Raw genomic sequence first — 17,033 nt, forward strand, 5'->3', positions numbered from 1 at the left:
CTGGGCAGAGGTGCAGGGGGTGTGGTGAGGGAGCAGAGTCTGGGCCTCTGGAGGCCAGGGGAGGCCTCCACCCAGCCCTGCGCTCCCTCCCGCCTCTGCAGGCTTCTCCCGCGATTATCAGGACGATGTGGTTGAGCAGCTCCTCACCCTCAAGGACGGCCTGGGGCACCCTGACCCCGCCATCCTCTTCCACACCTGCCACAGCGTAGCCCAGGTACCTGCCAGGTCCTCTGCGAGGGAAGGAGGGGCCGCACCGTCGGGGCCCAGGGGGCCTCTGCGGCAGCTCCTCTCTTGCACGGGCTCCACGGGTGCCGGGCCGGGCACGCGGACGGGTCTCACTCAGAGAGTTCGGTGTCCAGCACCACCTCCCGCCCCCTCCTGTGCTTGCTGGGGTCCCCCCTCCCTCCGAGGCCCAGCGGGGAGGGTGTGGGCAGGAGCTCAGCTCCGGCCCCAGAGGGTTGAGAAAGCTGCCCCTAGCCCACCCGTGAGCCCCCAAGCCAGGGCGGCGCTGTTGTCCCACTTGGTGACTGGAAATGGCCCTCAGGGGTCAGGAGGCTTTCTCTCCAGCCAAAGAAGGAAGGGGAGGGGGTCAACAGGGCCCTTTGTCGGGTGGGGGCGGGCTCAGACACTGGGAAGCGGAGGCCCCGCCCTGGGCGAGTCCAGGCACAGCGGATCTCTGTGTTTGGGATCAGACTTCATGGGTATTAAACCACTTTTATTTCTTCTTTGTACAAAGTTCATCTGCTTTAACTTCTGGTTGCTCTCTTTTATGTGGAGGGAAGGGCAGGGGCTGCAGGGGGAGCTGAAGGTCCGTAGAGTCTTGGTGGCCGGGCGGTCCAGGGTGGAACATGCCACCATCTACCCTTGACTCTCTGCATTCTAGAGAGTTCTAGAGAGGCTGCACCACCAGGGCCACTCCCAGCCCACCCCACTGGTCAGGAGGAGCCTCAGGGAGGGCACACTGACCTGGGCCCTGCAGCTGCCCAGGGACCCCCCCCTTCCAGGGGCCTGGGCCTGGAGGCCCTGGAGGCTGCCTCCGGGACCTGGCCAGGCTTCAGTCTGGGGACAGGGGCTCCCGTGCATGGGCCACCCCACCCTTGCACTGGCAGGAGCTCCCGAAGGCGTACAGGGCTTGTATGAGGGTGGGAAAGGCTGGAGGAGGGATTTGAGAGGCGGAAATGTCAGCCCTTCCCAGGAAACTCGAGCCCCTGGGATGTTACGCCTGGAAGGTGTGCTGACGCTGTGCTCTCAAGTCTTCCTGACGCAACTGTCCTCCTAGATTATTGGCAAGCGCCTCCCGCCAGATCAGCTCATCAGCCTCTTGCTAACGCTGTTTGAGGGCCTGGGAGACCCCGACCAGAACTGTTCCCGAGCCGCTGCAGTGATCGTCAACTGCCTGCTGAAGGAGCGGGGCCACGTGCTCCTGGAGAAGGTGGGGCTGGGCGGGGCTGGGGCTCGGATGGGCGGGGGCGGGCAGGGGCGTGGCCGGCGCGGGGCTCGTCAGGGGCCAGGCGTGGGCGTGGTCTTGTCTGGGACAGGCCAAGAGTGTGGGTGGGTGGGGCTGGGTAACTTGGGGCGCCCCACCCCACTCCCTCACCCCCAACCCGTGCCCTGTGGAGGTTTGGCCCTCAGTGCTCAGCTCCTTTTCCCTGTGGGCCTGATTTGGACAAATCTTTGTCTTCTCTTTGAAGACAGAATTAAGTGAAAGTAACTGCTGAGAACTTAAGGGTAGAAAAGGCAATCGAGAGGGCAATGTCAGTGCTAGGGGCTATCACTTGGCGCCGAGCCAGCACTGGCTGAGCTCCCTGCTTCACCTGCTGGTGAAGATGCAGGTCCAGAGGGTCCCCAGGTGCCTGCACAAAGGGTTCCACGGCGGGTCTGGCCCAGAGCAGAGGTGCCCGGGACACTCAGGTGCTGCCCTGCCCATCGCCTCTGAGTCCTTCTGGCCGTGAGCTCACGTGGCTGTCCACATAGTTCCCAGACATGCATCAGCAGCCACCATGACAGACGTGCCCAGGTCCTCGTAGGTGTAGGTCTGAGGCAGGCTCCGAGGATCAGGGGATTTCTAGAACGCGTGTCTTTGAATCCTGGAGAGCCGGTGGCCTGGCAGGTGGGGTCCCATGTGCCTAGAGGGAGAGTTAAGCTCCCCATTAAAGTGAAGCATAGCAGCAGAAAAGGGGCTTTGTCCTAAGTGCATGGCCTTGGGGGCTCGCACAGGCAGGAGCAGAGGCCCTACCCACTCCAGAGTCCCTTATACCCCAGCAGACGCTCTGCAGCACAGACCGTGCCTCGGCGCGCACCTCATGTAGAGGGGCCTCACGTCTGCCCCACATGGCGGTAACCTGTGAGACGGCGCGTCTCCCGGCCTGGCCCGAGCGTTGCTCCTCCCCGCCGTGAGGGCAACGTCACGCACCCACCCACCTCCGTGAGCGCTTGGGCAGTTCCCAGTCTGAGCACTGAGAGTGCTGCCAGAGCGCGGGTCCGTTGGACCTGAGGGTACATTTTGGTTGGAGACACACCCAGGAGAGCGACTGGGGCCTGCAGGAGAGGCCCCCCCCGCCACCCCCCCCCACCCCCCCCCCACCCCCCCCCCCCCCGTGCAGCTGTCCCAGGGCTGTCAGATGGCGCTCCGGGTCGTTCAGCTCCCGCATGCCACGCCCCTGCCGACGCCGTTTCTGTCCCTTCTGGTGGGTGTGTAACGGCTTCCTGGTTGGGTTTTGTTCGCGTTTCTCTGGCGGCTTATGCAGTGGCACGCTTTGGCACACTTCCTGGCTGTTCAGACGTCGTCTGCTGTGAGGACACCAGCCTTGCCCATCTTTCTTCCGGCTTGTCTGTGCTTTGCTTATTGATTTGCAGACGCACTTTGTATATTCTGGGTGCAGGGCCTGTACTGGGTGGATCCCAGGGAGCGGGGGAGGGGCCGCAGTGCACGGCGCGGCGCCGGGAGGGGAGCGTGCCATCGTGGCGCACTCCTCCTGGGAGTGGAAGCGGGCTGGGGGAGGAGGAGGGCGGCACAGGGCACGGCCGTGAGTCCTCGTCGGGGTTTGATGGGCCAAGGTTTGGATCTTATCTTGCACTCAGTGGGGCTTCCGGGTCAGGCTGGAGTGGTAGAGAGGTGCCCTGGAGGCTCTGTGTGGGGGGAGGGGACAGACCAGGCCGCAGGCAGTGGCCACCGGTGGTCCTGGTGTGTGTGTACACACGGCGCATTTTGTCTGCTTGTTCATCTGTGGATGGACACTTGGGCCGCTTTCGCCTCTTGGCTACTGTGAATAATGCTGCTATGAACGTGGGTGTAATACATATCCCTTCAAGGTCCTGTTTTCTTTTGGGTAAATACCCAGAAGTGGATTTGCAGGATCATAGGGTAGTTCTATTTGGAATGTTTTGAGGAACTGCTGTACTGTTTTCCTTAGTGGCTGCACCAGTTTACATCCCCACCAGCAGCACACAGGGGTTCCAGTTTCTCCACATCCTCACCAGCACTTGTTAATACCTGTTTTCTCTTTTTTTAATGTTTATATGTATATATATATATATATATATATTTTACATAACGAAAGTTCTTCAGGAATGGACATTTTCCCCTAAGCCTCAGAAGTACAATATGGCATATTATTTTAATTAGCTAAAAAAGGAAATGAACAGACCTCTATAATTATTAATATTGGTAATATTCTTTCATTTAATATTTTTGTATATCAAGTGTCTCTATGTTAACTTGTATTCTATTTCTCTAATCACGGTTTCCTTTAAATACCTGTTGGTTTGATAGCCGCCACCCTGATGGGTGTGACGTGGTATGTCATGTTGGTTTTGATTTGCACGTCCCACGTAATTAGTGTTGTTGAGCGTCTTTTGATATGCTTGTTGGCCATTTGTATGTCTTCTTTGGAGAAGTTTGCGTTCTTTGCCCATTTTTAAATCAGATTATTTGATTTTTTTTGTTGTTGTTGAATTGTAGGAGTTCTTTATATATTCTGGATATTAACCCATTATCAGATATATGATTTGCAGATATTTTTCCCATTCCATAGGTTGTCTTTTCACACTCATGACCGTGTCCTTTGATGCATAAAAGTTTTAAAGTTTGATACAGTTCCACATGCCTGTGTTTGCTTTTGTTGCCTGTGCTTTGGGCATCACATCCAAGAAATCATTGCCAAACCTAATGTCCTGAAGATTTCCCCCTGTTTTCTTCTAGGAGTTCCTTAATAGTTTCGGGTCCCACCCGTCCTTGATAAATCCAGGTGCCTCTCCTTGGGCCCAACACACCGAGCCTGCTCCTGGCCTCTCAGGGAGCTGCTGGGCTGTCTCCTCCTGGCTCAGGCTCCCAGACACACTCAGCACACCCACCCCGGGTGCTGTGTTCCTGACTTAAACCTTCAGCCTGTCTGCGACGTGCCACCTCTGTCTCATGTGGCATGGTCACTGGTATCGGTACCCATGGGGGCCGTGGGGCCACCCTTTTCTTTCCTGCCCTGAGAGCCTGGCAGGGGGACCCCCTAGAGACACCTGGACACTGTTGGACTTTGAGTTTCTCTGACACTAAATCAGAAAAAGTGGTCCTAGCAGGTGACCCGTGACCGGGCTGAGCCCCTCCGCCAGCAAGCCAGGCTGGTCAGGTGGAGGGCAGGACGGACATGCCGGGAAAGAACAGACTTCTCTTAATAAACAGCGGGCGTGGGAAGTGAAGCCGCTGCTGCAGAGAAGCCCGGCAGGCGTTAGACACAGAAGCGCCGCCCAACCCAGCAGTTCCACTGCTAGGCGTGTACCCGAGAGAGGTGGGCCCATGCCCATGGGAACCTGTACCGACACGCGCCTGGCAGCCCAACCATGGCAACAACGTAGACGCCCATCAGTTCGTAGCTGGATCTGTCCGTTCAGTGAAACATTACCCAGCAGCAGGAAGGAGTGGGGGCTGATCCCTGCCGCAGCATGGAGGAGCCTGGAGAACACTTGGCAAAGTGAAGGAAGCTGGCCACAAAAGGCCCCACAGAGCGCGATTCCATTTCTCTGAGATGCCCAGAAGAGGCAAATCCACACGCGGAAAGTGGATTCGTGGTTGCCGGGGTGGGGCGGGGGAACTGGGGAGTGGCTGCTGGTGGAAACGAGGTTTCTTTTCGGGTGACAGAAATACTCTAAAATCGCGGCTGCACAACCCTGTGAATATACGGAAACCACTGACTTGTACACTTAGAATGGGCGAAGTCTGTGGTGCGCAGTTATAGCTCCATGAGGCTATTGCGAGGAAACAGCCTAGACCAGGTGTGAGGGGAGGTTAAAGGGCCCCCGCGGGGCTTGCCACCGAGAGGCGCGGGAGCAGCCCTGCAGGCCTAGGGTGCGGCTCCTGCTCACCAGTCCTGGGAAGCCGAGAACCCGGTGCCGATGCAGCCCCGGAGCCCGCCACGCCTGAGCGCCCGGGCGCTGCCATCACGGTTCGCAGGAAGCAGATTCAAGCTGCTCACGGGCGCCAGCGGGTACAGCTGCTGAGAAGCACATGCAACAGCAAAGACGACATTAGAGAAGAAGATGGATGAGCCCAGGGAAACGATTAGGGATGAAGCTCTACTAAGACAAGCCACAGAAGGAGAACCAACGTCCAAGAAGGCGAAGTGAGGAAGCGGAACATTACGTAAGAGGTTCCACGTACCGCGAAGCATATCTACGGGCAACTGTACTCCAACGCTTGAGAACCTGGGGCGACAGGGACAGGCTTCTGCAGGGAGGCCGCTCTCTCCGCGTCTGCGCAGGAACCGCACAAGTGCGCGAGTCCGCCAGGCCTGCACATCTTCAGCCGACCAAGAAAGAGCCCGGGAGACTGGAGAGGAGCCGTGCCCCTCGCCCCAGAGACGGGCTGGCCTGTTTCAGTGGCAGCCGTGGACTGGAACGTCCCGGCACATCTGTCTGCGAACGTCGCCGTGCCCACGGCTGGCGGGGGGCACCGGCCCAGCGGCGGCGAAGGCTGCTCCACTAAAGCACCACTTGCCCGCCCAGGTCCCCAGGCAGGAACACAGGGAGGCTCCTTAGTGCGGCGGCCTGTCTCGTCAGGGAGACGCAGCTGGGCCGGCCGAGGGGCTGGGCAGGCGGGCGGGGGCAAAGCAAAGAGGTTCAGGTCCTTAGAAGGAGGTGCGGATGCCTGTGAGCGGGGTTATCAACCTTCTGGACTCGAGGTCATAAAAAGAAAACAGCCTCGTTACGCTTACAAGTCCTTCGAGAAATGGCGGCGGCAGTGCCCCTCCCTGAGGTCCAGCCCAGGCAGCACTGGACACGCAGCGCCGCCTCCCCTGCCGAGGACCACGCCCCGTGCCCCCGCGCCAGTCCCTTCCCGCTGCTCCTGCGGCCCAGGTCCCCGGGCAGGTTCCTCAGCCAGCCCTGCCCAGGAGCCCAGGGTTGGCGGAGCCCAAGGACTGCCAGCTGCCCGTCCCGGGGACCATGTCCCTGGGGCCGTGTCCAGTGCTCTGTCATCAGCTTTCACCTTGCACCAGGGTGCTTCCCAGCTGCGCAGCCCAGACCGTCGTGGGCAGCACCCCCGTGGCGCGGGGCCCACGCTGGCGACCGTGCCCTGGGTGCCCGTCTGTGGCCTCTGCAGCAGCTGCAGCCCATGAAGCCTGCCTGAGGCTGCCGGCCCTCTCCCGGCCCAGCTGTGGCCTCAGTCTGGGCACAGGGCTGCACGGGAGGTGGTGTGGGGCCGCGCAGCCCGTGTGTGTCCTGCCTCCAGGGACAGGCTGGGTCACCCCGTCAGCTTCAGCACTCACCCCGGGGCCTTCCCGTCCCGATCTGCCCTGCACACGCCTGTGTGTGTCTCAGTGCCTCCTCCCGGCAGGCCCCTCTTGGGTCCCCGTCGCTTCCCGTGTGGAATGTGGGATTGGCTCTCTCGGCCCCGAGGGCTCTGGGCTCCGGCTCTCCATCGGGTGCCGGCAGCAGGGAGCTCTGATCTCACAGGACTTCCCTCCCCCCACCTTGGCCAGCCAGTCTCCCCGGGGCCCCTGCACCCTGGCCACGGGGGACTGGCCCCTGGTGTGGGCGTGTCCCCGCTGTAGGCCTAACCGCGGTTTCCTCGCCCACAGGTGCCCGAGATCGTGAGCGTGCTGTGCTCCAAGCTGCAGGAGACCCACGGGGAGCACGTCCTGCAGGCCGCACAGCACAGCGTGTACGTCCTGGCGGCCCGGCACCATGCTGCCGTGGTGTCCAGCCTTCTGGGCAGCCCCCTGCCCTTTGACAGGTACGTGGTGCCCACTAGCCTGCGGGGGCGGACGGGGCTCCAGCCACCTGGGCTCCACGTTCCGGGGTCACTCCCACCCTGGTGTGGTGTTCACGGGCCCCAGCCTCTCTGCATGGGAGCCTGGAGACCCCGGCCCTGGACTGGGTAGAGACAGGCTCACTCTCATGGGCTGTGCTGGCCAGTCCTCAGGGCTGGTTCTCTGGAGGGCGTCCACCATCATCTGTGAGCAGACCCCTGGGGCCAGGCCCCCTCCTTGAGCCAGGAAGGGGGAATTCATGGTTGCCAGGGGCGGGGCGAAGTGTGGGAGCTCTGACCCGCCCCCCACTCGCACCCCGGTCCCCGAGCTCCCATCGGTGACCCTCAAGTCGCCATCCTCGGGCTCTCAGGGCAGGACTTCTCCGCGCCAGGGCCTGTGCCCGGCCCCGCCTGTGGACCACAGCCCCTGGGGTCCCTCCCCTCCTGCTCCGAGGCGTCCAGGTGGCCGTTGCTGTGGTCCCAGTGCTTCCAGAGCTCAGGGCCCGCTGCTCCTGCCGTGGTTTGCTGTCCACGGCGTGGGTGGAGGCCGGCACCCGTGGCCTCCTGGAGGCCCCTGTGCGGGGAGGCAGCACAGCCCTTCCCCGTGGCCACGGCCCGGGTGGCCGGACGCGCCTGCACCTGCCGTCAACACGTGGGCTCGCGCTGCCTGCTCTGCTCTCACTTAGATGCCGGCGCCGCTCTGGGCCCCCGGTTCCAAGGTGTGTGGCTTCTCCCCAGGTCACGCCTGTCAGCGTCTGCTGCTGTCACCTCTCCGGCCCGTCACTGTCAGCCTTTCTTTGCCCTCGCAGTTTAGGTGTGTTCCTTTTCCAGGGTAAATAGACGCTCTCGGTTGCTGAGGTAGTTGGGGTTAAACTCACTGTCTTATTTTGTGTCTTCTCTTGGTCTTTTTTCTTTATCGTCTTCATTGTCCTTTTTAGATTGACAGGGTCTTTTTCACAATTTCATCTTCCACTCAGTTAGTCTGGAAGTTGCACACTCTGTGTTCTCCAGCGGTGGCCCTGAGAACGACCGCGTGGGCACAGCGTCCCTGGGCAGTGCAGGCCTCTGCAGGGGCGGCCCCCTGCCCTGCCCGTCATCGTCATGGCTGCTCTGCGCGGGCAGTGTGTCTGCCCACGCACCCGCCCCTCGGCTCTGCGTCCCTGCCTTTCATGGGTGCGGCTCACGCAGAGGAGCACGCACACGGCCACAGGCCCTGGGGGGGCCTCAGCCGCACGCAGCGGGAGATGGGGCAGGCATCCAGCCCCTACTGGGCTCCGTGCCTGCTCGGTCGAAACTCCCTGAAAGGTCGCCGCTGTCTGACTGCTGTTGCCAGAGGTGTGTTTTGCCTGACCTTGAACGTGGCGCCAGTGGAGCCCTCTGGACTTTCTCCTGCTTCTTTTGCTGTCCTCGGGGTGCAGGGTGCTGCTGTCCCTCCTTTCCTGCTGTGCCAGTGCTTTGCGTGTTCATAGGAGCAGGGTCGTCAGGGCAGGGTGGGCACAGTGCGGCCAGGGCCGAATCTGCCCACCACCCGCTGCCTCTGAGCCAACGATGGGCTTTACACTTGTAAACGGTTGGGGAAAAGTCCAAAGAATTATATTTCATGTCCAGAAAGTCACATGCAACCGGAACGTCCGTGTCCGGGGTGGCGTTCCGGGAGCGAGCACACCTTCGTTTCCTTGTCCGTGCCCGTGGCTGCCGTCGCCGCGTCACAGCAGAGCTGCCTGGTGTGCAGAGACTGGGCGGCGAGGGGCCCTGGCGCCCTCCCGCTGGAGCGCACCCCCCAGAGCCCCGTGCGGCTCCTGGGGGTGACAAGCCCCACTTCGTGCGTCTGAACATGCATTTATTCAGCTGTCCTTCTCGGAGGTTATTTGCCAGAGTTTGGGACTCGAGCTGGGCGCGTGCTTTCTTTGAGTCTGAGTAAGAGGACGTGTCCTTTTCTGGCTCCTGTGAGTCCAGGTAGTGCCGAGGTCGTGAGGGACACACACCAGGTGCCCCTTGTCTATGGCGCTCTGCACCTTTGGGGGGTGGGGGGCGTGGGTGTCCATTCCTTGTCCTGCCAGGTGGCTACCGGGCTTCCTGAACCTGTGAGTTGGTGTCTGTCATCAGCTCTGACCGGTTTTCAGCCCTCCTCTTCAGACACTCTCTCGAATGTCTGCCAGACCTTTTCGTCCCACCCCCTACATGTCTGTTTCTGAATTTCCGCCATGATTGTTATCTGCCGGGTTCTGGGTAACTCCCTCCATTTATCTTCCAGTTCATTGTTTCTCTCTCCTGCTGTATCCAGGCTGGTGCCAAATATGTCACTGAGTGCAGGGTTAGGTGTCTCAATTCTTTTTTTTTTTTTTTGTCTTTTTGGCCACACCGCGTAGCATGTGGGATCTAGTCCCCCGACCAGGGATCGAACCCGGGCCCCCTGCATTGGGAGTGCAGAGTCTTGACCACTGGACCGCCAGGGAAGTCCCTGTGTCTCATTTCTAAAGGGCTGTTGGTTGGCTTCCAAATGTGCGCTATTTTTAGAATTTCCGGGTCCAGTTAGATATCTGGAGTCTGTCACTTCTCTCCGTAAACGTGACGCACAGCCGCCTCCCGTGTGTCTGAGCACCCGGGGTCTGCAGGCTGCTCGGGCCTCCTGCAGCCTCCGCCTGACCTCACTCACATGCCTGCCTGCCTTGGCCACGTGCTGCTCAGTGCGGGAAAAGTGACTTGTAGGCGCCCCCGCGGCCTGGGGTGGCGCTGCCCCCCTCCAAGGAAGTCCGGTGTCTGCTCTGGCAGCTCCGGGGACGCCTCCTCTCCCTGGCCCTGTACCACCCTTTCTTGCCAGCTCTGCTCACCCCCGGGCCGCCTGATTGCAGGCCACTGGGTCAGAGGAAGGGGTGAGTTCGGGTCTGAGGTCAGGGTGCCGCTCGTGGTCTGGCTGGAGCTGAGGCTGCTGGGCACGACAGGGGCCGGCAGTGGCCTCGGGGTGACCGTCCTCCTGCCCCGCTCCAGCCACACCTGCACCCTGTGGAGGGCGCTGGCCGTGGAGCCCGGCCTCGCCACACAGGTCCTGGGGCTGCTCCTGGAGAAGATGAGCGGGGACGTGCCGTTCAAGGAGAGCCGGGCCTTCCTGCTGAGCAGCGCACCTGACCGCGTGGCCACCCTGCCGCCCCTTGCGGTGAGTGAGTTCTGGGGCGGCACGCCTGGCCCCTCCCCCATCCCCCCTCCCCGCTGCCGGTCCAGGAGGCTGGTACGGGGCCGCGTGGCCGCTGCGGGAGGGCCCCTGGGGGGGTGGGCCTGGGTGGCACCCTGCAGGCACCTGGTGGCTGACTGGGGCACCGGAGCAGGCGAGCTTGGAGCCCAGGCTCGTAAAGGCCCCGCAGGTGTCGGTCCCCGAGGGAGCGCCCTCTGTTTCACCCTGTGGAAAAAGAATAAACCCAGCTTGGCAGCGTGTCCACAGTACAGCAGCTGTGAGAGTTTCCTCCCCCTCCTGCTGAAGCACCGAGAGCAGATGCTGGGAGCCCGTCCCGCCCCCCCCCCCACCCCCGCGGCCACACTGCCCTGGGCCCGCCTCCTGCCCCAGGGCTGAGCTCCTCGTCCCGCCCACCCGGCCGCCCCTCAGGCGCCTCCTGCTGCTCCCAGGGCCCAAGACTTCTGGGGACACGGGGTACCTGCTAAGGAAGTGGGGCTTCAGGCTAGCTTGGGTCCTGGGGTGCAGGGTCCAGCCTTCGCTGTGGCCGGCCTCATTAGACCTGGCCTGGGGCGGGGAGGACTGAGGCTGAGGTGGCACCGTCCCCAGGCCACCTGTGCACTGTACGAGGTTGCGTCCGCCCCGGCGTCTGGGCCGGCGGTGCTGGAGCTCTACCCCCAGCTGTTTGCGGCGCTGCTGCTGCGGGTCAGCTGCACCGTGGGTGTCCAGCTGCCCAGGAACCTGCAGGCCAAGGAGAGGAAGAGCGCCAGCTCAGGCCTGGCCTCGCGGAGCCTCGAACCCTGCAGGTAAGCGGGCCCCGCCTTCCGCCCCTGGCACCCTCGTCTGTGGGCTGCTGTCCCTGCTGGGGGTGCAGCTTCCCTGGGCTGCAGGAGGGATGGGGACAGTCGGGGCGGGGCTTCCTGGGGACATCAGATGGGTCGTGAGCTGCGCCTTCTTTGGGAGGGCGGAGTGCGAGGAACGCTTGGGCACGGCAGGGTCTGCGCGAGCCCGCTCTGTGTTTGCGACCTCAGTCTTCAGCTCCAAATTCTGGCTCTTCCTACACTTGACTGGGGCCCCCCATCTTCGGACAGAAACTCCGCAGCAGCCTCCCTGCCTCCCCAGAGCGGCCTCTCACCTGGGTTGGCCCTGGCCCCCAGCCCTGTTGGGGAGGGCCCAGCTGCCACACGGGTGATGCCAGGTTGGCTCAGAGCCAGGCCCCTGGTGCCACTGGCCTGTGCAGGCGCCTTCCCCTTGCCTCTCGTTGGGGTTTGGGGCCCTGGGTCCTGGGTCCTGGGGCAGGAGCCTGGGGACGGCAGGGTGGAGCTGTTTCAGCTCCTGGGGACATTCCTGGTCCCCCTGGTGGCTCTTCGGGGCTCCAAACAGCTGTCTGGGGCCACAGGATGAGCAGAGGAAGCTGACGCCCCGGGGCCACCGGAGCCTGAGTGACTGTCAGCCTGGCCGCCTCCCCACCCTTCCCCAGTGTCTGGCTGGGGACACACGAGGGACAGAGTCAGCTCTCCCCGCCCCACTGCGGGGCTGCCCCACCGCAGAACTAACGCGTCCACTCCAGCGAAGGCTGTGTGTCAGGAGGCCTGGACTGACTGTGCAGACCGGGTGGAAATGTGAACGGCCCAGCAGACACGGCCCAAGCAACCCCGGGCCTAGCACACCGGCTCCAGCACCGTGGTCTGAGCTGTGGGGCCTACAGCCCCATGGCCCAAAGAGGGGTTCTGGGGGGCCACCCCTGAGCCAGGATGCGTGCAGTGCCAGGCACAGGCCTTGGCTCTGACGGAGGCCATTCGTCAGCAAGTCAGACCCTTGCAAACGCCACACCCCCGGCAAGTCTGGGCAGTAGGGTGAACAGGCAGGGGAGGAACCTCCTCTGAATCGTCGACCTGCTCCTCGGCCAGACCTGCCCCTCACCACTGCCCGTTCGCTGGAGCCAGGGGCACCTCTTCTGGGCCTTGAGGCCTGGAGCAGGGTGTGGAGCCAGGGGCAGAGATGCTGGGCCCTAGCTGTGGCCCGGCCCTGCCCACACCGTGCGGGACTCCTTGGCAGGCACCGTGGGCATCTGCCCGGTGACCGCGTGGCTGGAATGGTTTTCTGTGCCTGCAGTCGGTGTGGGCGCCCCACATCCAGGGCCCCCCCACCCCGTGTCTGGGCCTTTGCTGGGATTGCAGAGCTCCTGGGACAGTGGGAGCCACCTTCCAGTATCTTCCCTGGGGTGGGGACCCAGCTGGGTATAGTCTGTGGACGCACAGCCGGGGAGACTGTCCAGCTGTCGGTGGACACCAGATCCCTCCCCGCCCCCACCAGGGGCACCCCCACAGCCCTCATTCCACCCCGGGACGACCATGAGGCTGGAGCTGGGCCCAGGTGGGGGCAGGGGGTTGTGTGCATACGGCGGGCTTGGGGGAGTCTACCAGCATCTGCTTCCTGGGCTGCCGGGACCCCTGGGCCAGGACCAGTCACGGGGCCTCCAAAAGCACGTCAGATGCCCCCACAGCCACCCCCGCCCCTCCCCAGATGTGAGGCCTGTGCTGCGCAGCTGGTGAGGCCTGGCCCTCACGCTCCAAGCGCCTAGGCCCCTGGCTGCCCCTGCACCCCAGCGGCTGAGCCGTCGAGGTCACGGGAAGACCCCGTGCAGCTGACGCCTGACCGCCCCGAGGACGGTCCAGCGCACTGCCCTGGGGTGGGCACGTGCCCTTGGGCCAGGAGCCCCGGGGACGGCGCCTACGTTGATGCGCTCACGTCTGAGGGCCCACACGGGCCCTGACACGGGAGGTGGTCGATGTCAGGAGAGAGGGGGTCAGCACGGGGCTGGGGGCGCGGCCCTGAGGCCCTCCCTGTGCGGCCCTGGGGACCCTGACGTGCTGTCTCTCCGGGCCGCAGGTCGTGGTGTGAGTCTCTGCCAGGTCCACGTTGGGCCAGCACTGCTGTCCCCAGTGCTGTCTGGGGTCCTGCCCCTGCTGCCTGCTCACTGGCAGCCCTGCACCCTCTGCCTGAGCTGGGGAAGGGTTCATCAAATGAGGGGGGCGGACGCGCAATTCCAGCTGGTTTCTGCCTCCTTGGGCCCCTCCTACGAGAGAGAGGGCCAGCGGGGCGTGGCAGACGGGGCTGCCTGGCCCAGGCAGGAGTCAGGCTCTGGTCTGCCTCTTGAATTCATTTTTATGAAGGGTTTTCTCTATTTTCTTTTCACCTTTTTTTTTTTTTTTAAATTAAATGAAGGTCTTTAAGGCAGGTGAAGACAGCTGATTGTTACCCTAAAATTAACCTGAGGGCCTTAACTGCTCCAGGGGCCTTGGGGACACTACCTGCAGAGCCCCCAGCTGCCCCTCATGGGGGTTGGGGAGACAGGAGCAGTCTGCCTGAGACCAGAGGGTCCACAGTGGTGCCCAGATGAGGGGGAGGGGAGAGCCCAGAGCCTGCGCCCCACAGGATCCTGCTGGTAGGGAGCAGGCTGGGTAGCCCCGGGGCATGTCTGCCAGCAGGACAGGTGTGTGCCTGAGCTGGGAGCCCTGCCAGCCGCACCCGTGTCTCCGCAGCTCCGCAGTGGATGCGCTGCAGGCCGTGCTTCTCCGAGGCGGCAACGATGACGTGGTGCAGCGCATGGAACTGGAGGGGGGCTGGCAGCTGCTCAGGACCTCGGCTGGGCACGAGGAGGGGGTCACCCGGCTGGCCAGGTGAGCAGGCGCGGCCCGCGCACCCCAGTTCTGGTGCTGGCTGGGCTCTAACAAGCCAGGTACTGTTCAGGTACCATCCGGGGGCCCCCAGTGGCGCCTGGGAGGGGGCCCAGCATGAGGAGCAGGTGCGTGGGGGCAGCTGTGGTCTCTAGGCCCGGCGGGCTGGGAGGGGCATGTCTGGAGGGGGAGGACGTGCAGGGCCCAGCAGCGGGCGGGGGGCTCACGGGCTGGAGGGCGCAGACAGTGCAGGCTGGGAGGCGGAAGTGCCCCCAGGCCCACATGGGAGTGGGACGTGCTCGGGGGAGGCCTGAGGCCCCAGCCCTGCCCAGTGTAGCCTCCTTCCCAGCGCCATGGCCAAGTTCGCGGGCCCCCGGCTACCCCTGATGATGAAGGCGCTCTTCGCCACACAGAGCAGCGTGTACGAGATGCAGAGGGTCAGCTCCACAGCCTTCCTGGCCGAGGTAGGAGCCACGTGCTCTAGATCACGAATAGAGGCAGCGGGGACCCCTCCCCGACAGGCAGGCTCAGGCCTCCCCCTGGAAAACCTGCCCCAGGCCATGGCAGCAGGGGCCAGGGTGGGGCTGGGTCAGGAGTTCCGGGGAGGCCAGGAGCTCAGGCTTGGCATACAGGCCTCAGCTGGCCTTCGCCACGTCCCCTCCTCAAAGTGACCTGCGACTGGGAGGGCTGCCCAGTGCAGTGGTGGGGAGGGGGCGGGGCGAGCCTGGGGTTAGTGGGGCAAGGGCGGTCAGAGCACCTCTGCCCCCAGCTGCTTAGCAGCAACACGGTGAACGACCTGATGCTCCTGGAGTCCCTGCTGGACAACCTGCTGGCGCGGCAGAAGGACACGTGCGCCCGTGTGCGGAGACTGGTGCTCCGGGGCCTGGCCAACGTTGCCTCGGGCTCCCCGGATAAGGTGAGGGGCTGGCCAGCCCTCTGGGGCCCCGTCCCCGGGAGGGAGACGGCAGAGCTGCAGCCAGTGAGGAGACCCAGGTGGGCACGGGGCAGGCGGTGGGCGTGGGCGCGGAGGTGGCACCGGGAGGGTGGGGCGCTGGGCCGCTCCACAGCATGACCTGGGCACACAGGTGTGTGTGGCGTCCCCAGGTACGGGCCCATGGCCCCCAACTCCTGACGGCCATGATCGGTGGGCTGGACGACGGGGATGACCCGCACAGCCTGGTGGCCCTGGAGGCCATGGTGGGCCTCGCGAGGCTGCTGGACCTGGTGGAGGCCTGGGACCTGCGCTCGGTGCTGCTGCACGTTGCCATCCGCATCCGGCCCTTCTTCGACAGTGTAGGCCCCGCCAGCCCCGCCCCTGGCCACGCCAGCCTGGCTCCTGCCCCTTCCTCTCCGGGCCCCGCAAGCCGTGTCACCACCGCACGCTCAGGGCCGGGCCCCGGGGTCGACGGATGGGCAGCTCTGGGGAGGGCCCCATAGGGTGACACCTGCCGCCCGCCACCCCGCCCCAGGAAAAGGTGGAGTTCCGTTCTGCGTCCATCCGCCTCTTCGGGCACCTCAACAAAGCCTGCCAGGGGGACTGCGAGGACGTCTTCCTGGAGCAGCTTGTTGGCGGGCTCGCGCCCCTGCTGCTGCACCTGCAGGACCCCCAGCCCCCAGTGGCTGCTGTGAGTAGCCAGAGGGCATGGGCAGGCCGGGCCGGACTCACTCAGGGACTCAGGGACTCAGGGCTCGACCTGTGCCCTGCAGGCCTGCAGGTTCGCCTTGCGCATGTGCGGCCCCAACCTGGAGTGTGAGGAGCTGGCAGCCATCTTCCAGAAGCACCTGCAGGAGGGCCGGGGCCTGCACTTCGGAGAGTTCCTCAACACCACCTGCAAGCACCTGGTGAGGGGCGGGGCGGGGTGGGGGCGGGGCGGCAGGGCGGGGGCGGGGCCTGACTGAGGGCCTCCTGCAGATGCACCACTTCCCCGACCTGCTGGGCCGCCTGCTGAGCACCAGCCTGTTCTACTTCAAGAGCAGCTGGGAGGACATCCGCGCCGCGGCCCCCATGCTCACAGGTGAGGCTGCCCTGGGCCCCCCGCCCGCTCCCCACGGCGCGGGCCCTGACCCCGGCCCCACCCCCGCCCCGCAGGGTTCCTGGCACTGCACGTGGAGGCTGAGCGCCGGCCGCAGGTGGACCTGGAACAGCTCCTGGCGGGTGAGCCCCAGCCCTGGGCCCCGCCCCCCACGGCGCGCTGGGCCGCGCTGACCCTGTGGGCACCAGGGGGGACTAAGTGATTTTCCTGGATTTCAAGGATTTTTTCCCTGTCACTGGTGACCTCATCGTCTCTAGTAATTCACGGAAACTTCTTGACTGTTCCAAAAGAGCTTAAAAAACACTAAAAAAGGAAAAACTATCTTTCCGTTGGCTCCTGAGCCCTCCCGGCAGAGGCCTGTCTTAGGAGGGCGGTGGGCGGGCGGCCCCCACGCACAGGGTGGGGTGTGAGCCTCGGGGGTCCTGGCCCCCAGGCTCAGCGCGCCAAGAAAGGGGGGCTCAGCCTTAGCCGCAGCTGCTAGCGGGGTGTGGGCGGGATCGCGGGCTCGGACGGTCAGTTCTCAGAGGGCCGCAGAGGAGCCCCCAGCAGCGGCTCCCTGCCCCCCAGCGCTCCAGCTCCTGCTCAAGGACCCGGCCCCCGCGGTGCGCGTGAAAGCTGCGGAGACTCTGGGCCGCCTGGTGAAGTTCGCCTGAGGCTCCCGTGGCAGCGCTGCCCCTACTCGCAATACCGGCCTTGCCGGCCTGAACCGAACCTCCGAGATGGGGCCCTAAGGAGCCCCCTGCCCGAGGGGAGCCCCCAGGCCCACACAGCAAGGGAGGGCCGGGGCCACGAGGGTGGGCACGTCGCTGTCCCCCCCCTCCCCAATAAAGCCATTTGCTGCTCAGCAGGTGTCGCAGTGACGTGGCCTCTCCTTCTGGGCAGGTCAGCAGGCCCCCTCCCCCGTTAGGCATCCTGAC

At 64.0% G+C, this 17,033-nt stretch overlaps 1 protein-coding gene across 16 annotated transcripts in view; it reads left to right on the forward strand.

The window, feature by feature from the left end:
* Positions 1-17,033, forward strand: part of MROH1 (maestro heat like repeat family member 1) — a 158,072-nt gene that overhangs the window by 50,714 nt on the left and 90,325 nt on the right. For 8 of the 16 annotated variants that reach the window (XM_033419956.2, XM_033419962.2, XM_033419961.2 and 5 more), the window contains 14 exons: positions 102-214; positions 1,280-1,432; positions 7,068-7,222; positions 10,226-10,391; positions 11,013-11,209; positions 13,949-14,086; positions 14,433-14,547; positions 14,853-14,999; positions 15,188-15,376; positions 15,553-15,708; positions 15,791-15,925; positions 15,996-16,098; positions 16,173-16,238; positions 16,684-16,963. In XM_033419956.2, coding sequence (XP_033275847.1) covers positions 102-214; positions 1,280-1,432; positions 7,068-7,222; positions 10,226-10,391; positions 11,013-11,209; positions 13,949-14,086; positions 14,433-14,547; positions 14,853-14,999; positions 15,188-15,376; positions 15,553-15,708; positions 15,791-15,925; positions 15,996-16,098; positions 16,173-16,238; positions 16,684-16,769 — 1,919 coding nt within the window. In that variant the 3' untranslated portion in view covers positions 16,770-16,963. Of the gene's footprint in view, positions 1-101; positions 215-1,279; positions 1,433-7,067; positions 7,223-7,975; positions 9,703-10,225; positions 10,392-11,012; positions 11,210-13,948; positions 14,087-14,432; positions 14,548-14,852; positions 15,000-15,187; positions 15,377-15,552; positions 15,709-15,790; positions 15,926-15,995; positions 16,099-16,172; positions 16,239-16,683; positions 16,964-17,033 lie in introns of those variants that run through there. The other 8 variants (XM_033419963.2, XM_049700573.1, XM_033419966.2 and 5 more) reach the window with 6 other exon arrangements.

The sequence above is a fragment of the Orcinus orca genome, chromosome 17, assembly GCF_937001465.1.
Source record: "Orcinus orca chromosome 17, mOrcOrc1.1, whole genome shotgun sequence".
In the NCBI taxonomy this organism is placed as follows: Eukaryota; Metazoa; Chordata; class Mammalia; order Artiodactyla; family Delphinidae; genus Orcinus; species Orcinus orca.